Source organism: Botryllus schlosseri, chromosome 7 (genome assembly GCF_051294905.1).
Source record: "Botryllus schlosseri isolate E-star chromosome 7, Bs_hap1, whole genome shotgun sequence".
Taxonomy (NCBI): Eukaryota; Metazoa; Chordata; class Ascidiacea; order Stolidobranchia; family Styelidae; genus Botryllus; species Botryllus schlosseri.
Genome location: NC_137242.1, coordinates 11,774,656 through 11,801,472, shown reverse-complemented (window position 1 = coordinate 11,801,472; position 26,817 = coordinate 11,774,656). Strand labels below are relative to the sequence as shown.

At 40.6% G+C, this 26,817-nt stretch overlaps 2 protein-coding genes and 1 long non-coding RNA gene across 6 annotated transcripts in view; all 3 read right to left on the bottom strand.

The window, feature by feature from the left end:
* Positions 1–25,909, bottom strand: part of LOC145442216 (carbohydrate sulfotransferase 8-like) — a 33,227-nt gene extending 7,318 nt beyond the window's left edge. The window contains exons 1-4 of one of the 3 annotated variants that reach the window (XM_080320123.1): positions 25,670–25,909; positions 24,657–24,834; positions 20,280–20,489; positions 19,627–19,754 (exon numbers count right to left, since the gene is read on the bottom strand). In XM_080320123.1, coding sequence (XP_080176249.1) covers positions 19,627–19,754; positions 20,280–20,489; positions 24,657–24,737 — 419 coding nt within the window. In that variant the 5' untranslated portion in view covers positions 24,738–24,834; positions 25,670–25,909. Of the gene's footprint in view, positions 1–19,626; positions 19,755–20,279; positions 20,490–24,656; positions 24,835–25,585 lie in introns of all 3 variants that reach the window. The other 2 variants (XM_080320122.1, XM_080320121.1) reach the window with 2 other exon arrangements.
* LOC145442233 (uncharacterized) lies at positions 2,897–8,325 on the bottom strand. Its single transcript, XR_013915986.1, has 2 exons — positions 6,156–8,325; positions 2,897–3,567 (listed from the first exon to the last, which is right to left on the bottom strand). It is a non-coding gene; the product is annotated as an uncharacterized LOC145442233 (long non-coding RNA).
* LOC145442225 (uncharacterized) lies at positions 9,567–15,860 on the bottom strand. 2 transcript variants are annotated; one of them, XM_080320134.1, is made up of 7 exons: positions 15,301–15,860; positions 14,285–14,429; positions 13,873–13,940; positions 11,864–11,966; positions 11,101–11,166; positions 10,680–10,757; positions 9,567–9,932 (listed from the first exon to the last, which is right to left on the bottom strand). In XM_080320134.1, the coding sequence occupies exons 3-7, from the start codon at positions 13,893–13,895 to the stop codon at positions 9,663–9,665; spliced, it is 540 nt and encodes a 179-aa protein (XP_080176260.1). In that variant the 5' UTR covers positions 13,896–13,940; positions 14,285–14,429; positions 15,301–15,860; the 3' UTR covers positions 9,567–9,662. The 2 variants fall into 2 exon arrangements, with proteins under 2 accessions (XP_080176260.1, XP_080176261.1); XM_080320135.1 differs by lacking the exon at positions 10,680–10,757.
* Positions 25,910–26,817: the final 908 nt, after the last annotated feature.

Sequence of the window (26,817 nt, the reverse complement as noted above, 5' to 3'; positions counted from 1 at the left end):
AGCTCTTAGCAAAGGCGAAAAGGCACTACATCATTGTTACATGTTGTTTAACACTCGTGATACACATTGTGAAAAAGAATTACTGCTTTACCTTAATACAGCTCCATCAAATATATGTATTGGTTATAGCAGGGGTTCTCAACCCGCGGCCCGCGGGCCGCATGCGGCCCGCAGACGCTTATTCTGCGGCCCGCGAGATCTTTCAATATGATTGCAATTACTACCGGCACAGTATTGTTACATATTAATTTAGCTACTTAAGCTATCTTATCGCACCGTCTCTGTTTCGTTTGATTTATTCTCATTCTTCAATGTGTTCTGCTTTCTTAATATATGGTCGAGTTTAGATTCTTATTGTTTTGAATAGGTCTTCGGACAGTTCCATCTGTAGTTATGCATATTACCTGATCTTAGAAAAAAGCGTTGCTAGATAGGTCTCAGGCCCAGCAATCGATATTTTGAGGCATTGTTGAGATTGCCGACCACGTTAAAGGCGCATGGTTCAAAACGCTAAACCCACGAAATCTGCTAGAAAGGGTGTGTTTTCAACAAAACGTTACTATACTGTGCCAATCTCCGCTGTTTCCAGAATTTAGCAGCAAGGACAACTTCACCTAACAAATTTCGAAGCTGCAGTTGTCTGATTCAACCGTAACAAGAAGAGCAACAGCAATGTCAGTTGATCTTTTGCCGCATGTTTTGAAACACGTTGCGCGTAGACTACTTTAACCTAGCATTGGACAAAATCCACGGACATTGCAACGCTAATTGTATTGGAGTATTATATCGGAGTGGACATATTTGTAGACGTAATGCTGGCCGGGTAAACGTGGGGAGAGGGGACTAGCAAACACCATCAACTTGACAAAGTTGACTTCTGTAACTATTGGTGCAGGGCATCAGCCATGGAAGGAAAAACGAAGGGTTGATTGGTTTGCTCAGAAATTACCCCGAACATGAGACTCCTTCTCATATCACTGAGAGCTCAAAGTGACAATGGCCTCTGTAACGAAAAAGTTAATGTAATTTTATACTTGCTCGCTCACGCATTGAAACAGAGAGTTCAGTTCTTTGGTGCAAGGGTTTGAAGGTGCACATGCACAATCTGCACATACCGACTTGGGAACGAATGCAATGCACGCTTCATGAAAGGATTTACTTGTTCCGTCGGAAGATGACATAATCTCACTAGAAACAGCAACTGAAAGCTTACGAATGCTGTCCATTAATGCTGCAGAATGCATACAAATATACTAAATGCACCTATACGACTGGTAAATAGGCTATATCAGCGTAAATATAATAGTAGTCCACAAATATACGGTAATGATGTTCTGCGGCCCGCAGCGGTTTTTGCTGTTAAGATGCGGCCCGTTATGCAAGGAAAGTTGAGAACCCCTGGGTTATAGCATGATAAATATTCTGTAGTATTTCTCGCACCCAATATATTGAGCTGATAGGTCGTTGATTTGCTTGTGTCAAGGCCGCTTGAAGATGCTCTGTCAGTTGCGAGCATAAGGAATATACCTTACGTCAGTTATTCTCAACCTTTTATGTCCTTGCGGACCCCCTTTGGACCGTCTCGAGCCTCCGCGGACACCCGACTTTTATTTCTAATTTAGCTCAAATTATTGTTTCCGCTCAAGCCAGACAATGTACAGTGCGCGGTACAAAAGATGCATTGCGACATATTAAACAAAGAGGAGAATGATGAAACTACGAAGCGCGGTATTTATTAAGGGTGCCAAATATGATTTCGTGAATGAACAATTAATATACGCTATTTATTTGAAAATTTTTGCATCTTTTTAATTCTGCTCGCACTATACGCGATTTCATGTAGATAAATGTTTTGATTATTAGGCACCCTTCCTCCACAAAAAATACGCATCATTTATGAAAGTAGGCATCTAAGCGTTGGCCATTACCACGCCAAGATGTAAGAAGATATGAAGTTTGGGCGAGCATGGGTCTCATAGAAGTGTGCCAAAAAGATCGTCAGCGAGAACACATTAGTCGAAAGGGATTGCCCTTATGTTGACCGTAAACTTCGATATGAAAATGTATTTGTACGGGTGCCTAAAGTGCTGCCACCGAATATTCATGTCGTGGCAATCTGGACCCCACAGGGCAACTGACATCCCATCCCGAATTATTATTGAACAGTGAAAAAATACCAATTTTGAATCGTGCGCTTCTTTTAGTTTAGTAGCCTGCGTATAGGCGAGTTCAATATCGTTTGATTACATACCGCACAGGAAGTCGGACTGAGAGGATACAAAATTTATAGCAATATAAACGCAATTATCAATATTATTGACCTAATCAATCATTAATTATACAAACATTTTACCAGGTCCACGTGGTCGCATCTAAATGGAGACTGCATAGGTCAAAAGTGCTACATTCGGTCAAAGTGGCGATCACCGAATAGATATAGGATTCTTAATTGTATCAATGTGAGGCGAGATGCTATGTAACAGTCCCTGGATTGATGGCTTTTACCTATACAAGAATAATATATTGCTCAGAACGCAGTAGTCAAAGCAGATGAATATAAAATGTGACCTAATATGGCCGCGGGTGTAATCATCCCCTCTCCACATCCACAACAATTTCGTTGCTAGAGAGAGGAGAACAGCACCAACTAACATAATAAATAAAAATATATCTCGTAATTTTCGAATTATACGCAAGGTCCAACGGACTATGTGACCCCAAACAGCTTTCCATACCTTCGTAAGTTTGCTGCAATTCCATAAATTATTGTAATCACCCTATCATCGTCACCAGAAACACATATCTGAGTCGAAAACGCCTGACATCAATCAAGCATATACGTTTAACATTAAATTCAACTACGTAGCTCATGTCATCCGCTCATACCATGCAGGAGTGTTGATAGAAAAATCGAGCTGGTTTATTCGTCATCACATACACGGATAAAATGACTCTGCAAAAGCTAACATAAACAAATAATTATGATCAGGCTGAAATGTGGCAACATAGGATTGGAAAGCAGCCAAGTGCAAGTAGTAAATTAGTTGAATTGTTTTGTCATTTCATAACGTCACAATGCTGAGGCAGGAGAGCGTCCAATCAAACACTTATCAAACATATTATGGTATCAGCTTTAAATACCAGAGGATCGAATTCGCACAATGCGTCGGTTACAACGCTCAGTATAGGCTTACAGCCCACAATTCTACATTGTATACGTTGCACTAACTAATAATTTCCACGAGTACAGATATTTTAGTTTCCCTATAATAAAACACGGTAAGAAGCAGTCAGATTCGGGTATCAATTACGACCCCCGTCAGTTCAAGTCAAGGCAAGGCAACATTACATATATTGACTGACTGATGTTGAAGAGATCAGAGCGTATAACGTCATCATCGTTGCTCATTATGGCAGACTAGGGAGTGATATTCACATTTGCGTCTGATTATATGAAGCCTCCGCAGTCCGCATGCACTTATCGGTCACGCATTGAACAGCTCGACGGCAAATTCATTGGAGTGAGTTCCCAGCTATCTTGCTTGACGTCTCGATTGTTTGTAGTGGCTGAAAAATAATGCAGCGATTGGTAACTACATGCACAGTACACACGCGTTTGGAGATGATACACAACTTCAGTAAATTTCAAAACAAAAATGCAGCATGATAGGTTGCTTCATAAAGATTGAGCTACTGAACGGCGGGCCTATATGCAAAAATTTAAGTGGATTCACAAAAATGATCATAAAATCCGATCCCAGAGACTTGATCCAACGACTAACGTATCGCCAGATTCTACGTTTCAATGCTCAACCAACCGAGCTAATTTGACGGCGACTGCGGTGGGAAATCATAGTTTAATTATACTATAGATAACTAACCTACGGATAGATAGCCAACAGCCGTCGTCACGCTTGCTTGCTCGGAGGAAAATACTGCTCAGCAATCTGAACTCAACGTAATTGCCAATCCCATAGCTGACGACCCGAGCGCTCAAATTGAATAAAGTTGATCTTATTTGAACGCTACTGTCGCGCTGATTCCGAAAATATACATTCAAATCCGATCGGGGCAATGGAACCGCCTCGAAATACACCTCAAAGTCTGAAAATTGGCATTGTTCTGAACAATCGAGGACACGCAAGGGTTATTGTTATGGTCATTGTGGTGCGTACATGCAATTGTCTGGAACAATGCCGATTTTCAGACTTTGAACGCTATTTCGGGCTGGTTCTTTTGCCTTGATGAAAGTTTAATGTATATTTTCGGAATCAGTGCGACAGTAGCTTTCTAATAAGATCAACTGTGTTAAATTTGAGCGCTCGGGTCGTCAGCTATGGGATTGGCAATTACGTTGAGTTCAGATTGTTGAGCAGTATTTTCCTCCGAGCAAGCAAGCGTGACGACGGCTGTTGGCTATCTATCCGTAGGTTAGTTATCTATAATTATACCGAGTGTTCTCATCTGAGAAAAGAGAAAACTGGTATTCATTTGGCCGTGACGCCCTTTCTAATCCTTATCATGTTATAGTGATCGCTTGACCGAATTCTCAGCTATATCATCTATCGAAAGAGTCCTGAGTGACGTGTGTTTACCTTATGCAGTTATCAAGTAATGAACTCAGACGTACATGCGATTTGAGCGTGCGTGTTGCGGTTTGCGTAAGATGACTCACACCGCGTGTCGATTACACAACGCGGCAGCCACTTCACAGTCACTAAGCTATTGTTTTTGTGATCAATGATAACTAATGATAACGAATAAAGTATTGTTATCCATGGCATTAGACATCTAGCAAATCTGCCAATTCGAAAGACAATCATAATACAGGGTATATTGTCTCACATAGGTGACACGCGGGCGTCGTTTCTACGCAGTATAAGTGATGTTTCTTTCATATCAATATGAAAGGCAATACACATCACCACGTGCGATTTATTGGCGTCATGATCGGCATATATCATTGGCGGGAACAGCTATAGTGTATGACATCCAGAACTTATGATATCGCTGTTTATGGCGCGTTATTATATACACCAGTCAGCTAAATTACGGCAAAGTCTGCGGGCTCATTTGTACGGCCTCACTAGTCACGTTGGCAATTTTTTGCTACGCCAGTGTCCAATAGATTGATAGTAATGAATTCTTTTGAATTGCAGCTATCTTGTACAATTTGCAAGTGCCTAAAAGTCTCATAAAAGCAAATATGTTGCCATGTCGGAAGGGCATTTGTGAAAATTCAATCAAGCCTGCCGACATCGTTAGCCGCGTAATGTTTTGCCGTATAGAACCTACACTTTGAACAGGTTTTATCATCATAAAATAGCTTATAAATGGCTGGGTACATGTGTGTCGATAGAAGCCATCCACAGCACAGTACTGCAACATCATAAGACCATTATAACGCATTATATCTCCGATTAGGTGAACCGTGTTCAGGGAAGACTTTGCATGTCAGGTCTTGCCGACACGCGCAAAATTCGTTTTTCAGTATTCAACCAGCATTTGAACAGGTTATACGCTGCTCGCGTATATGATATATAGCTTGATGTACGCGTATTGATAAAACTTATGATTACAAAAAGACTCTAACCGTCTATGACCGGTACAACGCCAGATATCTTAGATCAAAGGAGGCGTGTTAGTGAACAATTGCGTCCGTCTCACGACCGAGACAATCGTATCGATCAGGCATAGGCCACACACTGGATTTTAAAAAGAATCAATAAAACGAAAATGCAGATGTTATCGTAACTATATGCTCCCTCACACAGCGTTTAAATACGATTTATCAATATCAATATTTATCAGTATCTAGTTGAATTATTTGAAATTAATCGTGAAACAATATAAAGTTAACGTTACGCGATCAAAATATTCTCAGATATATTGAGCGGGCAGTCAACATTTTACTAATTGAGTTATGTGAACACGTTATCAAGGAGGATTCTGAATCCGTTGCTACTCACATGGACGTTTAAGAATGTATCAGAAAGCGCGTTACGAAGTGAAAATCTATTACAACATGAATTGAATTAGTGAGGGAAAGATCATAGGCCGCAGTATCCGTTTGGCGACTGTCCTGTCCAGTATTTACCCGTTCGCGTGAAATATAACAAAACAGAAGAGAAATGCGTTCTATATTCAATACTCACTTTTTGTCATGGAAATGGAGTCGGCGTGGCGATCCAAATTTATACGCTATTGTACGCAGAATTCAGCAGCTATGTGGAATACTCTTCAATACGCAGAACGAATCGTTCGATGAAAACACTGATTGGGAAGTAACTCATTCACGCATGTTTGCATCTTAAACTTTTCGTATAAGATTCGTGTTTAAAGGATTCATGCTAATATACTTGTCATGAAACTTTAGGGCCATGAGGTGCTAATACATCTTCTGCATCATTCAACATCATCTGCTAGTCCATCGTCCAAAGTAACGTCCATTTACAATAACCTGCTAATACGCTGAAACTAATCTTTCAATCACTCGGTGACAGCGGACATGAGACCTTACCAGTTGATGGCACGCAATTGGTCGCGCGTACGTATACAATACTAAAGTCATCGACCTAATTCAACATTGTGAATTGTGCCGATCTCTGTAAGAAAGGCGGCATGTTGAATTTTTTGTGATAAAAGTAGGCTATTCCTAAGCTACTGATCGATCTGTATATTCTGCGAATTCGGTAGCCTTTGGGAGACAAAAACCGACCTTTCAAACGCCAATACCGGGCCAACCCCGGGTCCCAAGCCGTTGAATCGGATATCATCGCGTTCAGTTCGACGAGAGGAAAACGGGAATAACTCTGTCGAACCCCTAAGACCAGCGGTTGTCGATCGGTATTTCGATCTCTGTTCTCATACCGACCGATTGAAAAACCAATTGCGTAACCCGTATTGGCGTACCATCACGGGTTTTTAGAAGAAAACTTTTTTCTACGCGTCCCAGCCCCATTTCCCGGGCATCGTTGGAATCGTAATCGAATTACGCGTCTGCCGGTACCAAATTTATCCGGCTACGATATTCGGTTGGTGAGAAATCGGTGATTAAAAAAACTGTGAAAAAAGCGCTATGCGCTGTTTTTTGAAGGCCGATCCCGAGTCGGCTGAAAGTCCGATACGATCGTATCGGGTATCGGTCTACGCCGGGCCCGAAGACGAACGCAGCGGTACCTCGTATGGCCCAGTGGTGTGAACGACCGAGACGGAACCTCGGATAGCCCGCCTATGAAAAACGTGAACTTCTCGGATGATCCACCGATCCAGGATAATCCGAGGATTATAATCTAAAAACTCACATAACTCCGCTTCTACTGGTCGGAATTGAGTCAAATTTGTTTTGCATCGTCTTTGAAAACAGCTCAACAATTTCATGGGGTTGGCAGAAAAATTTGATTTTTTTTTAAATTTTACCTAATAAATTAAAAATTCTAATTTGATCTGCGGAGTCCTATGCTTGTTAGAATTGAACCAAATTTGGTGTGCAGTGTTTTTTTAGAGTAAGCTGACAATTTAATAAGTGAATGGCTGGAATCCGGAATTATTTTTTATGACATTTATGATCAGTGCGGGATTTGAAGCACAGGCCTGCAGACATGGGCGGAGCCTGGAGCCTATTAAATCATATTACGTCGCGTGCAATACCTCGGTTACAATGATGATGACCCCATCAAGCGCCAAGGTAATCAAGGAGGTTCGCAATTCGAAATGAAGATAGGTTGGGATTGGTTTATACAGGGTTTGACGCTTTGGCCATGTTGATAATTGTAATTATAATTGATCGAGCAGGGTTATTACCCGTAACATTTATGATACCTTACAAAACGCGTATTCAACGTAGTATTGGCGACAAATATAGCTTTAGTTACGAAATTACACATGAAGGAAATCTATCGGTATCAAGGTCAATATTACATGACTTCACTATTTCGAATCTGGTTTTACTGGTGGATGGCTGCATCAACAAACCCACTCTGACTGTTTTAGTATAGATTAGTGAAGATTCATTCGACTCCGAGCCGGTAAATCTAGGTTAATGTGTTTCAACTGCGAAAGTATGAACAGTGAACATAGACGATATCAGATCGATGCGATTCATGAAAGCAATTTTCACGCCGCAATATAGCGTACCGCAACAATTGTGGTCGTTATTGTTTGATATTCACGGTGCTCGACTACATTGTTCACATTTTACACCATGCCGATGTTTTTTATGCCATATTTACCTTCATAAGACAACGATTACGCGAATGAGATGCTACGTAGAAGCCGAGATAAACCTTTATTACCTTAGTACAAATTCTGGAGTCGACATCGGTCGGACCCGAAACTGCAACCAGCTGGTCTTGCGGTTGTGGATTATTCCACTATACGCTATCTCGCCACGCTCTCACTCGCTAGCGAGCATGATTGAATTGGAGATCTAGGCGTGTCTATGAATGCGGCGAATGTTCGGTTAGGTTTGCTGGATTTCCCGCTGCGTAGAAGCCGAGGCCAGTCAAATGGAAATTTCGGTCATTTTTGAAATAATAGTATTTACGGTGACCAATTTCGTCACACCGACATGACCAAAAATCGTGTTCCATTTATGCCTGAAGAGGCAGGGATGTCTTTTAGACTTGTTTTGATCTTGACAAGGGCCTACATCGCCAGTAAATGAAAGAAATTGATGACACATATTAGCTGTAAATTAGTCCACTTCATTGAAATAGACACGTTAAAACGATGGTGAGATAATTTTCCAAAAGAGTAGTTTACACACTGAAATTCACGACCACAATAAGCACGCAAAATACGGGTAAATATATTTTTCAAGTGATAGTCAATATCTATATTCTTTATCGGTCCAAGGTGCATTCCTTCACGCTACAATTTGATATTTATGATATTCTATCATTTGCTCTGCAGCATTCCTATAGTACTCTTACAGGCGGATTATAAGACTAATTGGCATCGTGACAGATCTTATTCCTATCAAAAGTCATCGTCCTTTTTTCATGTCATCCTCCACATTCGGTGAATACCATCTAATAACTAATTGTATCCATATATCGTGTTAAATCACCAATGTTTTTTATTACTTTATGACAAGAAGGGGGTTCTGGTGATATTGAAAGACCAGAAAATATCTAATGTGCTTTATAAGCTCAGTGGGTTACCATTTAGTTTCCCTGAAGCTCGCAAAGTTTCCAGCACATACACAGCTCTACACTGTAAAAACTGGGGCCACCCCTAGAGGTGGTTCAAAATGCCACCCCATGATCAGAAGGGTAGGGTGGACTGGTCCACCCACGCCACCGGGTGGATTGGTCTAACCACGCCACAGGGTAGACTGCTCTAACCACGTCACAGGGTATACTGGTGTAACCACCCCTATCCGGATATAACCCTTACCTATCCGGATATATCAACCTTGGTATATGCTTCACAAAAGTCAAACCAAGGCATAACAACCTATATATCCTGCCCGAATATCTTCATCAAACGCTCAATCTCCGGTTTCCAATACCAACCCATATCTTTGTCAAACTTCTATTCCTGCTGCACTTTTATATACCATATCGGTTTTTGTGATGTTTATTGAAGTGTTCATAATGCCTCGCATGCTAAAAGAAATTAGCCAACATCGTCATTATTTCAGAAAACTCATTAGCAAACTAGTCACTAATCTCGCGAAGTTTGGTGCGAACAGCACAACTGGCCTTTAAATTAGGCACGCGAGCGAGAAAAATCGACATGAAGGTGAGAGATCTTTCAATCTTGGGTGAAAATGTCATGTTGAAGACCCAATGAATTGATATCATCACCGCCAATGCCTGATGAAAGCTGCGTATTTGTGTCATGCGTTGCCCTTCAAAACCGACTGTCCACTCTTCATTCGCCGTATCAAAACAAATGACAGGGTATCCATTTCCGTGTTTGGGTGTCTGTTATTATATCAAAAAAGAATTAGGACAAATCTACACAGCACATCACACAGACACATACTTCTAGCTATCAGCAGTGTTGGGATCAAGCCACTACCTTCGAGTGACGAGTCATTTTGACTCGAGTCAAGTCAAAATTCAAGTCAAGTTGCCTTTTCGAAGCAAGATGTATGAATATGTCTCAAGTGACTCGAGTCAAGTCAGAATTCAAGTCAAGTTGCCTTTTTGAAGTAAGATGTATCATTACGTCTCAAGTGACTCGAGTCAAGTCACGAGTCAAGTTGCCTTTTCGAAGTAAGATGTATCATTACCAACCGGGGGTCCGCAAAGCATTTTCAGGGGGTTCGCGAAGCCTCAAAGTAGTTGATAACCTAATTTGTATTTTTTTTAATTCGGAAAATCACGAGGCAGTTTCGCTTCATTACTAGTATAACTCTCAGAGCTTATATCAATAGAATAACGTGAATAAAGGGATGGTAAGAACCCTGAAAGGTTCAGGTTTGTGTGAACATTTTGCTTATATTCAATATTATACCATGTTTTTTTGTTCAAAATCCGCGACACACAGTTTGGGAATCGCTGGAATAAACTAAGCATATTATGCAGCCAGGTGAAAGTTGCAATCTTTTTTTGTCACCAACATTGCTAATTATGTTAGTTGCGGCAAAAAATACCAATGGTGCGTAATTTACATAGGAGAATTGATAATAGATTCACATGCTAATGTAACATTGATGAACTTCGTACCCGATCAATCAATAGGAAGTGGTCATACTTTTCGTGAAAAACGGCGGGTACCGGTACTGCGAAGTGCGACCATCCAATCTAGAAATACAATAATAAAATTGGGTACTGCGGGGAGCAAAAGTTTACTAGTTGATGACAACATAACTTTGATCACATTGGTTGCGGTCAATGTATTTGTGACACATAAATGGAGAGTCAGTCAAAATATCAGAGCAACAACGGATTTTAGAAAAAAATTAAACTTGGTACAGCCGGAATAAAATATGCAGATTTGGCAGCCAGGTGAAAGTGGCGATCTTTTCTTAGTCGCCAACATTGAACGAATTATATTAGTTGCGGAAATAAAATACCAATGGTGCATAATTTACATAGTGGAGTTGATAATCGATTCATAGGCTAATAACATTGATGAGCTTCGTACCTGATCAATGAATAGGAAGTGGCAATACTCTTCATGAAAAATGGCCGGTAGCGACCATCTGAGATTCTGTAAAAAATACAATATTGAAGTCAGGAGTTAGTTACTGCGGGGAGCTAGTTTATTAGCTAATGACATTGCTGTAATCTTTCAATTACTATAGTTCAGGGGCGACCAGCCTTTTCGGCCAGAGGGCCACAATAATCCAACAAACCATTGCGCGTGTCACTATAGTTGAACTCGTTTCTGTAAATTAGGGGCAAGAAATCAAGTGACCATAAATCGCGCAAAGGGCTAAGAAAAATTCCAAGTCAAATAAATCCGCTGCGAAATATTCTACTTTATGGTCATACACTAACAAATAAAATCTACGAAAACGTGTCTGGCTCCTGGCTACGTCAATAGCTAGCACATGGCAAATTGTTATTGATTTTGATTATAAGTTCTATTATTACCATTACCTAATCTGGTTTGCTCCTATCGGACAATGAAAAAAATGACATCAACATTCAAGTGGCCCGCGCAACGGTTCGTCAATTTCATGTGGCCATTTGGCTGAAAAGGTTGGCCACCCCTGCTATAGAGCAAGTGCTTTGTTTGCTAAGGAGGTTTCAAATGGGTGCCATATCTGATTTTGATGACTAATCAATACCGAGCAAATCACGGCTTATGAAAATTAATTGACATGAAAGTCGGAGATTTTATAATTTTGGGTAAAAAATAGCATGTTGAATACTCAATGAATTGATATCATCACTGCCAATACCTCATGAATGCTGTGTATTTGTGTCATGTGTTCCGCTTCAAAACTGACTGCCCACTCTTCATTCGCCATATTGAAGCAGATGACAGGGTCCATACTTGGGTGTCTGTTAATATAACAAAAAAGAATAAGGGTCAAACATATAAACGCAAACATACATATCGACTAGACTAGCCCAGCCCAGCCTATATAGCAGTGGTCGGGAACCTTTTTGTCCGAAGAGCCATATTGGCCCTATTTTTTTCCATCCCAACTAACAAAGAGCTATACATGTCAATCAACTGTTACGTCACAATTGAAAATTCAAGACGTCATGGTAGCACTAATTCGAGCTCACTGCATGGGATTCCTCGTGTGCGCCATATTTTCTCAGTAAAATCTGGTATTTATTGTTCGGAAAGGAAGGTCGAAACGAGAGGTATAGAACAGACGGGCCAAGCCTCACCCTTGATAACGCAATTCATATGTAGCTTAGAATTTTTTACAACTGATACTAATCGAATGTGACTGTCACACTGATTACGAAAATCTAAATACTTATTGACTTCTCAAAGTATTCGACGTCAACATAAAGTTGCGTTACACGTATACATTTTATCGCCGCGACTACACAGAGCTATACTTACCGATCAAGAACGTGGATAGCTATGGCGTTGTTTGTAATTCGAACTTTTAATTGTCACATTCTCAACAGTTCATTTCGTGACGTAGATCAGGAAGACAATGCGTATTTGAAAACTGCGTTTTGAAATGGGCGCCGCCGTGTCTGCTATGCTCTTTCATTACTTAACGTATCGCGCAATTCAAGATTTCGAGTCGGGTACATAGAAGTCGCGAGTAGGGCTGGGCAAAATCGAGTATCTGAGTGATTCGATTCTGAATCACGCAATATGCTTCGAGTCGAGTAATCGAGTATCACTCATTATGACGTCATAACAGAATGTAATGCGTCAAAGTTCAAATATTACCGTTTATGCCACCACAAAGAATATAATGCCTGTTATCCATCTTATAAATGATACTTTGGTATTTTTCGACCATACTGATTTCATTCCACTTGGTGACAATGTTGTGGGATAATCGTGACTTCGGAAATGTGCTACGTCCACGTCGTCCAGTAACTTTTGTAGCTTTGTTCTATATGTTTCGTATGCTGCAATATCGCCAAGCAAGGTTACAAGTCTTCAGCAGTGAAAATTAGTCTAGAAACTGTAATTACCGTTGATGAATTAACTTTCAGTGGTGAGAAGCGTATAATTTCAGTACTCGAAAAAATCGTCTTTTACTACTCGACTCGAATCATTGAAATTAATACTCGATTCAGATTCGAGTACTCGAATCATTGTGCCCAGCCCTAGTCGCGAGTGATATTGGCCACCGGTGTGACAGTTACTTAAATTTGATGATTTTGAAAAGAGGGGGTCCGAGCCCTCAAACATGAACACGACATTGTCCTTACCTCTCAAAGACTTGTACTGCCACGAGAATAATTATTTTGGCGTTGATTAAAATTTGCCAACAACTCGTTGCAATATTGATCAATTCAATACAAAAATAAATATTTGGTAAAGAGCCATAGGTTCCCGACCACTGCTATATAGTATTCAGCTTATGAAATATAGGGTATGATCAGACATGGACCAGGCATTGCTTTTTTCAGACACAATATGAATATAGTATTGACGCAAAAAGTTGTCGTATCGCTCACCATAAGTAGACCTGCCAAACGACGAAAGTAATGGAATAGCCCCAATTTCCAGCCAAAATACATATATGCTGATTTGGCAGCCAGGTGAAAGTGGAGACCTATTTTAGTAATCAACATCAAACTTATTCCATTGGTTGCGGTTGCGGCAATAAAATGTTAATGGTGATTCATTCCCATGCAAATTTGTTTCAATGTTTTACCGCTCCGCGAGGTAAAAAAGTTGCAAAACACTTCTCTAAATTATATTCCATCAGAATCAAATGTAAACCTTTCAAAAAAAAAAAAAAAAGATTATTTGACGTACCTGATCAACATATTATCTTTCATGCAGAATGGTAGGTATAGAAACAATCCGGTCTAGATTTGGAGATGCTGTAACACAATCACAAAATATCCTATTGAGTCAAAGTTCATCACTTGATACATGCAGATGAGCATTAACTCATTACAAGACACAGCATATCGAAGAGTGCATCGACGTGTCGCTTCATATGCACGTATTTCTTTAGATAAAAAACGGTGCACATATTGAGGCATGGCCTGATTTCGATTGTCATGCAATTTCAGCATGACTAATGAATACGATATATCATGAGAGGCAATTAATAGATAGAGATTAACTACTTGGTACAAATATTTGAAGAGATCACGACTTCTCTCAAAATCAACAGCTTTATTGGAACAAATACATAGATAGCAGAAAGAGAAGAACATACCCATAACATTACAGCATTTTGTCTCCTCGGGATATCAATGTCCGCTTCATTCTATCAACCATGGTAGGAGAATCAGGATATTTCGAACCGATTCCGCGTTGATCACGCTCATTTCGTCTTCAGGTACATAAGTCGAAACAGCTTTCTACAAAGCAAAGCAGTCAAATTTTGAAATATGCACTGAACCGGAATTAAAATTTCATTAGGAGATTGAATGTGTGGAACCGAAACTCAAACATTTTTGCAACAGGTGAAGCAATAAAAACAAAGCAACCTCGATACAATATAGTACATTTATTTAGGCAGCTAGTGTGAAATGGAGATAGTTTTAATTATCTTTTGGCTACAATTTCTTTACAGTGGCTTTCTGTACGGAATAGCTGATGCGAATGAAATTTTTGTACTGATTAATTTGAGACCACGTCATATTTAGAGAGCAGTGCCCCTTCAACTCAAACTGTACCACAGGCACTAACCATTCTTTCTAATGATGGTAAGTTTGAAAGCATCACTCTTACCTAGAGCATGTCCGGATCAAGATGTTTTATCTTTTGGCTGTCTGCCAACATATTTATTGCTTAAATAATTTCAATTTATGTTTTATAATTTTATCGCGCGCACTCGCATTCATACACATGAAATATAATAGCACGATGCCCACACTCTCATGCAGAAATGACGATATTTACATTACCAAGGTCTGTGGTGACTGCTATGGCTGGAGCAGATATAATTTATAGCTTTTACGGTGACTTGGTAAACCAGTCGAATTTTCATGATAGTGATATTCAGCCTGCCAGACGACCAATCAAGTGTGCTTCCGACACCAATTCCATACTGGATATACCAGCATGGTTTCATACCAGAAAATGACATTGAATTGCAGTAACTTCTTGTTATCAACTATATAATTCAACCGAACAAATCTGACTCAATGACTCTAACTCAAGCATGCAAATTTGAAAAGGCAAATTAGAAGCATGCAAAATACACTTATGAGTGCATTATCGTCTCACCTTCAATTTCTTCACGTAACGTAATATCCAATATGGCGTCCGACCGTCAGAAACAATAGAGCAAATATCGTAACCGGTATAGGTCAGCGAGAATAGAATGCGTTCATAACGCATCCCTTAACAGGATGAACAGGAATCATATTCTAAAGCGTACAACTATTGCCCTGTGCAGTGAGGATAAGAAATTCGCATCATAGTAAAACTGCAAGACATATTCGCCATCTTTCCCCTTCCGCTTCTCGCTTTCAATCCTCGATTTCTGAGTCACTAAAGCGTAACCGACCCGGTTGATCAATCAGCATCAGATATTATAGTATCTTCGCTTTGTGTGCGTGCCACTTCCTACATTCACTAAATGAATATTATAACTATCATTATTGAGTTCAGAGTAGAAGTTGATCGAATATGATGGTAAGATGTAAGTCGAACCATTAGCTCATCTGTGTTTATAAAACTCGGTGGTTGAAAGGTGTTTGCCGCTTCAATTTGGTTCCCGCGGAAACACAGCTGATTTCGTGGGATCGCCGCGCAAATAACTGAGGCGTTGCATTACGGTAATTTTGAATCATATTACTCTCGATACCGTGCACAACGATTTAGAATTTTAGATCAAACTTTATACGGTAGATCGGTATATCGCCTAAATTTTATTGTATAAGTTTGTGAGTTTAAAACAAAAACGATGTTGCGATTTCCTGATATAAGCTCACTGCTAAATTTTGAAATGAACAAACTATTATATATTCCCCTAACTCATTCAATTCCTCTTTAACGGTGCTGATTTGCACGGCTGACCGATGAATATTCTATCAATCCCGCTCTCCCGCTCTTTACCGAGCAAGATAGTATAATGGTTATGCGTCCGGCAACTTGATCGGTAGGTCGTTGGGTTCGATCCCCGGCCGTGTGAGACCAAAGACTCGAAAACTGGTATCCGGCGCTATCCTGCTAGACGCTCGGCATCCACGGATAGCATGGAGGAGAAAAAAAGCGGGGGTGCTGACTAGATGACTAGTGTCGCATCTCCGTCGTCAAAAGCACCTCGATGGTGCGGACGAAACTGAATACCCCTATTCTCTCTCGATAAATGATATGTCTGTCAGTTCGGCCGTTCGATATGTTGATTTGCACCAGCAGAGACTTTGAGCACATATGCATTCAATCTCGCGACATCAACGCCGTGCAAGCATCTCGCGCGTACATAGCCTATACACCACAGGTGATTGGAATGATCACAGCGGAAACATATTTGTTTCCTCAATTGATCAGCGGTGGGGTCGCCGTACCATGCTTAATCCAGGGTGGCAGAATGTCATCCACCGTAATGCAGGGGTAGGAGCAACAATCCACGCCTATTTCACTCTAAAACGGGGTGGAGCAAAAAGGTACACCCCTACGTTACGGTGGATAATTCCTATCCACTCCTATTCCACCCCAAAACCCACGGTTATTTTTTACAGTGTAGTGTCAACGCCTAAGTGAAGTACCCTAAATGCTTTTTCAACTCATAAATACCATTCATTGGCATAGCCCATTCTCAATTGCAATCGGCATCATTTACGCCCTGGATCAGTCAATGTCAAGTGGCAGAGAAATATTCGAACGCTGAGTTGCTGAGGAATGCAATTGATGTCTCTGTGGATGAGATTTTAGGAATGGCGACTTTGCAATCAGTAAAAACTTCGAATCAAGGCAGAGAGACATCGGTGTGCCCTGCATAACTGGGATTGATTTCATGAAATCTAAATTGGTCCGACAAAAATACATGTTACTATCACTGGAGAAATATATTTACCCGTATTTTACCTGCTTGTCAGCTCATTTCATTTTCGTCGTCCTTAATTTCAAAAAATTATCCCACCACCCTTTAATGGAGTTATTTTAATCAAGTGGACTAATTTCCAGCTAATCCGTAACGATTTGAAGCGGCTTTAACATGACGAGAGTCTGAGATAGGAGGTAGAGACATGTTAAAGTGGTCTTTATTCGAAGGTTTCTGTCTTGCAGCACTAGTAATAATTGATCAAAAAGTGTGCCTTACGTTAAGCCGAAAATTGCCTTATACCTGCTAATACACTCCAAGTCCATGAAACAAGAAGCTTCCGATGGATATTAGGGTCGATTATAATAAATGAATATATTTATTATTTTATGGTAACTGAGATCTGCTATCGCAGCAAGGTAGCTATTGAATGTCGTAGTTATTTGCATACTAGCCGTAGAGAACTGGTGATCTAATCTGCAGCATGGCTAACTGTAGCTTCTTATAAAGACACATGTTCCGTATTTTCACAGCAGTTTTCAAACGCAAATATGTGCGTGGTGAAATGGCGTGGTCATTGGTATAATCCACAGCTGCAACACCAATGGGTTGTTGGTTCGAGTCTGGCTGAGGACGACACGAGAATTCCTACCCAAGTGTTGGAGGTTTATCTAGGCTCCTCGCCGTCATGTGATCCGCGTAAGCGGTGATTTATAAAAGCCTAGGAGTGGGCTGTGCTAAAAGTCGGTGAATACGGAATCAAAAAATGAATATAGGCATACTCTAAAACCACCAAATTAGTCAAAACACCATGAATAAAAAACAAACAAACGGCGAATTATATATCGCGATCATCGATATCGTACAATGATGACGTCGTGGATTTCAAATAGTGACGTCAAAAGTGATTGTCATTGGTAAATGACTCTTTTGACGAAACTGGTTCCCGAACCTTGTCATATAATACGACGTCAATGTCCACCTTAGTTCAGTAACAGCAATGGTCATGGTCTGGTAATTCAAAATGGCGAATTGTCTCCCTAAGTAACAAATGTCCACTAAAGTGGTCTATTAGGTATTGCAAAAGTTGGGAAAAATTAGGGCGACCGCAGTTGGAGGACATTTCGTGTATATTCTAAACGCTGCGATATAAACCGCAAATCACCAGTGACAAAGCGCGGAATCGATATTCCAAAACCAATCCAGTTATTTTCAGACGCCTAACTTGTCTCCTTCTGTTGGCGATAATTGTCGCCCAACTGCTTCAAAACAGGACTGTCCACCAAAGTAGTCTAATAGGTAAATATATATATAATGGGTCATAAGCGGTAAATGGCTGGCGCCGAATGTTCCTGTCGTGGCAATCGGAGCAGCAGAAGGCATATGCCATCCCGTAGTGAAGAAATACCAATTTGAAATCGCGTGAGTCTTTTACTATAGTACTTATGGGTGATTTCACAAAATAACATCATGCAACGAAGTCATTGTACCAACGGGTGCGCCCGAAGCTATTTAATTATTATTTACGGGCCCTACATTTTCCACGAAACCTCACTCAGCTGTGCTGGTAAATCTGATAACGTGAGCAGAGAGAGAGGATGGTAATTAGGGTGTGTGTGACTATAGAAATTAAGCATGGAACGGCGACGACCGATTTTGCAGCTTCGTTCCGCTTCGCCGAGGCTGGAGTGGAGAGTGCTTTTGCGTAAGCGACTGTAGGATTTCTGGCAATCCAAAAGCTATCTTCCCGAGCACAGAAATTATTGAATATGGTCTTGATCGAAAGCCACTGCTGCACCGATTCCGAAAATATAAAGTAAAATAATGATCAGGCACTGATCCACCTAGAATCCATCCTCTAAGTCGAAATATCGGCATTGTTCGAACAATCGGAGAGTCGCAACGGGTCATTGTTATGGTCATTGTGTTGCGGTTACCCGATTGTTCTGAACAATGCCGATATTTCAGACTTGGAGGACAGATTCTAGGTGGATCAGTGCCTGATCATTATTTAAATTTATATTTTCGGAATCAGTGCAACAGTAGCTTTCGATCAAGACCAGTTTCAATAATTTCTGCGCTCGGGAAGATAGCTTTTGGATTGCCAGAAATCCTACAGTCGCCTACGCAAAACAATTCTCCTCTCCAGCCTCTGCGAAGCGGAACGAAGCTGCAAAATCGGTCGTTGCCGTTCCATGTTTAATTTCTATAGTGTGACCAATGCGGTAACGCAACAAAACCTTTGGGGCGTTGTGGACGCATATGACATCATAATGTACAAGATGAACGTTTGTAGGGGGCATCGGCACATTTCGTGCTATGGCTAAGCCAGTTTCTCGCCCTTTTCCAGGTACTGTTTCGGAAGTATCTACCGGTTATTGACATTTGCGAGCGAATTTGATGCTTGCCCCTAATTATTTGTTAAGTTGTCACTGCATCGTCCGTAAATCTATACTTAACTTGTGCATTATATATCGAATTCAGTGTACGGGTGAATTCTTACGCGTTCACCAACTAATTTACTTTTTCAAGTTCAGAAAGGCATTCCCGAACTCTATACTAACCTGTGTTTCCATGCAAGGTCGAAGTAATCTGTCGCCGGTGCCTCGTAGCCTTCTAAGTGCCCGTCCAGGATCAACATCAAGTTCCTCCATTGCGTGGTTCCGCATTTCGGCGTGTCACAGAATAAGAGCTGCAAAGAAACAGCAAGGTCATTCTGGTGAACCCCAAGAGTGGAGAATCACTAAAATTCAGTCCGTGTCTAACTGAATACTTTTCAAGTTAATACGGGTATAGCCGTTTCACTTCAATACTCAGAGAAGAGAGAGAAGAGAGAGAAAGACAGAGAAAAAGAGAGAGAAGAGATAGGAAAGAGAGAGCGAAAGACGGAGAAAGAGAGAGAGAGAGAGAGAGAGAGAGAGAGAGAGAGAGACAGAGGAAGGAAGAATATTTAGTTGGTTGTGTAATTTAGAAACCAAAAAGGTACATAGGATATAAACAACCGTAAATTGATAGGAATGAGAGAGCGAAAGACGGAGAAAGAGAGAGAAAGAGAGAGAGAGAGAGAGAGAGACAGAGGAAGGAAGAATATTTAGTTGGTTGTGTCATTTAGAAACCAAAAAGGTACATAGGATATAAACAACCGTAAATTAGCCAAAATAGCACTGACGTAATTTCGCAGGGATGTAACGAGATAATAACAGTAGGGCATACACACCTTAGCGGAATCTGAGAAAAATATTCTTGGTTTTTGATAATGCCTCATTTTAAGCCAGCGAGCGTAGGTATCGTTTATAGAGGCCTCCATCTTTCTGTGATTTTGGCAGTAACGTTTCAGGTGTTCCTTGCGGATGTTGTTTGTTGCTTCTAGTAGTTCCAGCTCGGTTAAGCGGTGAGCATATGTCCACGGCAGAGGATACTTTTTGATCTGAGTAGAAATGTCCAGCGTACATTATCCCAAAACGGGCTGGCAAGAAGAAATATGGAATCAGTAATTAAAAAATTGAATAATCAAAATACGCCTCGATTTCATAGCGAGCATAGAGAGCCACTTTGAGTGAAATCAAAATCACGACGACCAGCACAGCGCAGGATTGTAATGAATCGGGCCGCAATTTTTCAAGTCCAATTATTTTTTTAAAATGCCTCTACTTGACTTGAGTAATTTGCGTATCGACTCGACCAATTCGTATGACTAGAGACATACTATAGTACTTGATTCAATTCACGTGTATCAGGACCGACACTTCAAGAATGGGCGCATAAACCCTATTTTATCTGGTTGAATAAACATGCTGACAATGAGAAAATTGCGTAAATTGTGAATGCGAGACAGAGAAAAGGGGTTTATTCGTTTCCACCTGCACCATCGTGATGCTTTGACGACGGAGATGAAATATGACCGTGAGGTCACTTAGTCTGCACCACAGTTTTCTTCTCCTCCATGCTATCCGCCGTGGCGGAACCAATTTCAGAGTCTTTGGTCTGCCCATCCGGCCGGGGACCGAACCCACGACATATCGATCAAGAAGCCGGACGCATCACCGTTACACTATCTTGCTCGGCGATTCTTGGATATCACTAGGGCGATTTTTGATTTTTTTAACCTAAAAGGAAGATTTTGACCTAAAAAAACCAAAATTTTGACATTTTTTGATCTTAAAGAATTAACTTTGACTAAATTTTGACTTAACGTATACAAATTAGGTGTTTCCGACATAATGTTAGAATTTTACTGCTCATCATCATTTCTGGTTCGAACTGTCTGTCCATACGAAGTAGTTAGACCTGAAAAAACATTTTAAACTCAAAAATTGACAAATTTGTACATGAGAATACTTTATTTCAACGAAATCTGGCACTAGGAAGAATTCCAGTAGTTACATCACGTATTATGGTAGAAATAATTGAAATTTGTTGAAGTACATTCTCGGGTAGAAAGTGTTCAAGAATTCGAGAAATATCTGTTGGAAGTAAAAATATGTCGCAATTCAGTCTCGCTTTCATAGTTCTCACTCGAGCCAGGTCGAGTGATTTTCAATTCACCACCGAGTCAAGTTCTAGTCCGAGTCGACGAGCGGAGGGCCGAGTTCGAGTCATAGTGTTTAGACTCAAGTCCGAGTCCAATTCATCGTGTTGAATGTTTAGATCAGGGGTGGCCAACTTTTGAGCTCGCGGGCCGCATTCAACATCTGAATCCATTCGCGGGCCGCACTATATAAAATTGGCATTATAAACCAAAACGCAATATTGGAATTTGATTATATAGCGAGGACATGGAGATAATACATATGCTTATTTAAAACAATCCAAACATTGCTTTGTTGATATCGTACACGCATCAGAAACAGTGGCGAGATTTCATAGGCTGGTCGATCTCAATAACCAATTTGTCAAACTATAGACATGAAAGTCGATTGTCCCGATTCTTAGAACAGGATTTAAACTTAAATCTGTGAGCAGCTTTCTATTCATAGATTCACTAATTCCACTTTTGGTTCAGTTCCAGGACACGCAATGCTGACAGCACCATATGTTAGCTTCAAACACGCTTCTACTTCATAAAATATGAATGCCCTAATTCTGCACATGCAGAGAACGAATCTACCTAAGACACACGCGAATCGTATTTTATAAGCACATCACTGAAATAATAAAACTGGAGCGGCCAATCTGAAATGACACTCGTGATCCGAATGATGTCAACCTCGTTTAGGATTTCTGTGATGTCTATCAGTTGAAACCTTTAACACTGCGCGGGCCTTGAGAGTCATGCTGTCGCGCCGGAAATTAAGCATATATTATAATATAATATATATTAATAAAATAAAATAGGAAGTATTTACCTTAGAACAGTGGTTCTTAAACTTTGTTGAGACACGCCGCCCTTATGATGGTAAAAGATTTCTCGCCCCCTTATTATGGTCAATGGTCATATGACAATGGAAAACAGGATGCTAGCAAACCTAACGGATAGTTTGATGGCATTGAAAGGTTACGACTGTGAATGAGAGATTTTTAAATATGAAATTCAGACTAAATATAGAGCAATAATTACGAATGGGAAGGAAGTCTCGGGGAGCGCGAATTTTTTTTAGTCGAGCTCACCTTCGCGCCCCCTTTACACCCCCAAGGAGGGTGCGCCCCCAGTTTTAGAACAACTGCCTTTGAATTATCATGGTGAATTATACTAAGACAAATATTAATCTAGTCCCTCGATTTTTAGTACGCATTTCGTCAATATTGATCAATCAGTTTCTGTAGACTCTCGCGGGCTGCACAGAACGGTGTGGAGGATCGCATGCGGCCCGCAGGCCATAGTTTGCCCACCCTGGTTAAGATTCTAGTCGAAGTCTTGTGAAACTGAATTTTTACAACTCAGCTTGGTGATATCAAATGCTTCGCATTCATAACATACCAAGTTCCCTCAATTGTTACAGTGTCTGGTCGCATTTTCAAGTACCGCTAAAAGAGTCCGAGTAACTTGCCAAGAATGGACAATTAATGTTCGACAGTAACAGTTGTTGGCTGACAACAATGAAGTTGTGCGTGCGTACACTGCTGGTGACTCATTCTGACAATGGTGTCTACAACACAATTTTTCATGATGCGCTTCTTGATGTAAGAACCATACAATGTCCAAGCAGTCTTGCTTCAGTTAGGATATTGTGGACAGGGTTGCCAGACATCTTTTGAGAAAAAGGGCCAAACGGCGCCGGAAAAGGGGCCAAAAAGGGCCAAATTCTTCAATAAGGTTAATACCGTTGCAACATTACCCACAGACCTTTTGTCAATCTCCTGGAATTCCGGTTTTATATTGTTGAGACTGTTGTGGACACCAAATCCACTACCTATAACTACACTGGATCCAACTACAATAACTGCTATTATTTCAGGTCTTTTCCAACTGAATATAAAATCGTAAAATAAAAATTTTTGTGCTATAATATGAAAGTGATTTAATTTTATTCAATTTTGATTAAAAATTGAGAGAAAAGTTTCTTTACATTTGAAACTTATGCAACTTATATATTTAATTTTTAGGTTTTTCACCAAAAAAACTCTCCGGTTATGTTGAAGTTTTTTCTTTGAAATTTCTATGAATCATCAAGTAGCCTACTATAAGGGTAGGCCTACTCTTCTTCAGACTTTTTCTGCTACTTAGCTTCCAGCCATGTTCGATGCTTTTTCGTCCACCAGTTCACAAATCTGTATTTACAATTCCAACACAGTCTACATTCTACAGAAACAAATAGTGTTTCCACTTGAATCCTTGACATTGGCATAAAAATTGTCAGCTCAATTTGCGAGATACATTTATTTGAATACTTAGTCTGATGGTATGTCTCAACTGCTTCCAAAAAAGAGCCAAATATTGAAAATAAAGAGCCAAGGGGCCAAATTAATTTTTTGGGGGCCAACTGCCTCCAAAAAGGGCCAAATTTGTGGAATTTGGCCCAAAACGGCCAGTCTGGCCACTCTGATTGTGGACGTTGAGCATAGCACCATGCCAACCAATTCGTTTCAATTGAATGTTTATGATTCACAATGAGCAGACAATGGGCCGTGTACGACGGTATGCTAAAAAGTAGGCTACAAGCTGTAAACTGTCAAACGATAAGTTCACTGACAGTGCAAAATCTACGATACAAACGAAATGCAGGTTGCAAAACATTGTTGACTTTGTAAACAATTTTGACATTTTTCGACCTAACGCTACTATTTTGACCTAATTTTGACTTCTTACTTAGACACGCAAAAAAATCGTCCTAGACATCACCCAAGAGTTCCATACAAGTGGGTTGAACCCGTCTTGATCTGAATAATGAACAGTGAGCTCTATATGACGTGGACTCGCACTCGAATCTTAACACTATGACTCGGACTGGACCCGCAACTTGGATTTGTGACTCGGAATCTTGTGGCTTGGTTACATCCCTGTCATGATGCGGCTACACCAGGGAGTCTACTATAGGCAGACATCATTGAATGTGACCATCCCAATGAGAATCTTGTTACCTCAACGTGCCAAACATGCACAATTGTACAGTGTCCTCATAGCCGAGTTTGCAGTCAATACCGCCTATATGTTTACCTCGACGGTGTTGAGTGTAATATATCCCAATGTTCCGAATAGTAGCAAGGATGCTAACAGCGTCGATATGCCTTTCTCCATATCTCGCGGTCGTTGCCAAACCGAAATGTTGAAAGCTCAACAAAAAACGAAAAGCTTGAGCAATATCAATTCATCCGACCACAGCAAAAGCAAAGCCCTGTAACGATAATAACGACTATTGACCAGACAGAAAGGTTTCCATATCACTAATAAGGTTGATGAAACTCCACCCGCGCAATAATCGCAATATACATTATGTCCAATTTGTAATCACGGATAAATCGTATTTGATCATTTGCTACCATCGTTTAATTTTCATTTTATTTTTTTACGAACATTATTACAGCCAGACTGTATAGAGTCAAGTGCACCTGTGTAATGTGGGTGTGATCAGACTGGTTGACCTTCACGGTCGCATCGATCATTCCTATATCTAATACCGAATACTGGGCAATGTGCATGCATATTTTCTATACCATCATCATTGCCGTCTGTTCGTTATGTATGTTGGTTGGATGAAAATAATGACCCTCTCTCTCTCTCCCTCTCTGACGGGGCAAATGATATAGGTTATCATCTCGAGAAAAAAAATCATCGTTTTACGAGCGATGTACAAAACATAAGGCCCATTAGGCTACACGGACTGGATTTGTGTGTCTCTTGGTGTTTTTGTCCCTGATTGCGGAGAGCTGTTACAACTCTGATACTTGGCTACATCGCTACCCAAGCGCGCTCTCTCTCAATGAAGCCTTCTCTGGTAGGCGACACAGGAATGCGTCACGTTGACTGTTGCTACAAACATCACTCATTCAGCGGACAAGGTGGTAAATATTACGATCATATCGATATTTTGCTTTGCAATTTGCAAGCAAAGCCTTATTTCGCACAGAAATAAATCGACTGCTAACCTTTAATTTTTGAGCGACTTTACCGTGCTACCGCGTCAGCAAGCTCCAGTACTTCAAGGTGTAATAAATAATTCGGCGACTCACACAGCTATGTAGGTCTCAGTCGTACAGTCTTCTTACTCTCACATCTTTCCTAACACACTGAAACGTAAAGCATACGAGAATACATGATCCGGAAACCACAGCAGCATGTCACAGAAATTAATATCCGAAATGGCCGGTATGTTTCTAAAATTCGAGGTAAGATCACACGTTCGAGGTTATCATCAAGACTGATTTCAAATCAGAGCTGTGAGAGTATCAGCTCTGCGAGGATAAACGCAGGCGGTGCCCTGCGGGCATCAAGTCTCCTAAAACCTGCCCAGTCAACTATAGTGAAAGTTGTGCGAAACGGTTATTGTCGCGTGGCAACAAACCTTGTTCGAATTTCTTCATACTTTCCGCCTGACTATTGGCATGGGAAAGCTGTGGGACTGCTGGTATGAAAATGCAAAATGCTCTCGGACGGCCACAACGGAACAACGGAGCATTTGGTCATTCAGCACTTTCGTCCAAGCGCTATCTAATCTGAACCGATCCAGGAATCTCCTCCTTTCCTGAACATTATTTATTAACGTTTCAAAAATGACGCTCCAACGAATCTAACATATCCACCCGGTGTGCCCAAAAGCACAGGAATTAGTGACTGATGAAGCATATACAAGCAAATACTTAAGTATTCGCAAATTTCTTACTGTGTATTATAATCTAACAGACAGTGGTAGACAACCGGTGGTCCGCGGTTATTACCGGTCCGCGAAAAGATTGTACACTATAGCATAGTGGTCAAGATCACTAATGAAAGTTGAAATGAGAATCAAGTTAATCTCGTCAATTGAAACATTTGTGTTACTGTCTTACTGTGTACCCTTTACTCAGATTATACTTAAGTACGTGCAACAATTTCCAACGTTTAACACAGGTGGTTTTTGAACACAGATCCGTCACGTGACGTCATATTGCTAATTCAAACCCTGCACTTTAGTACAGTGATATACAAGATACCTATAGCTTTTGTTTTTTTAGTTTTTATGATACAATAAACACATCAAATCAAGATGGATCCCCACGACTGCTAGATCTTTCACATTAGACAACGATCGAGGATATTTTTTATATCAGGCGTCACCAACACGAGGTCATATTTTGCGGGCCGCGACTTTGAGATTTTGGATGAATGCTCAGAAAAGCAT

Bases quoted from the DNA above. Each gene is read 5' to 3' on its own strand.
- LOC145442225 (XM_080320134.1), bottom strand. From the start codon at position 13,895: ATGAAAGATAATATGTTGATCAG. The intron at 11,967-13,872 runs GTACGTCAAATA...TTATATTAACAG, and splicing joins AAAGATAATATGTTGATCAG to ACACCCAAGTATGGACCCTG. The intron at 11,167-11,863 runs GTATTGGCAGTG...TATTTTTTACAG, and splicing joins AAATACACAGCATTCATGAG to AATCTCAGATGGTCGCTACC.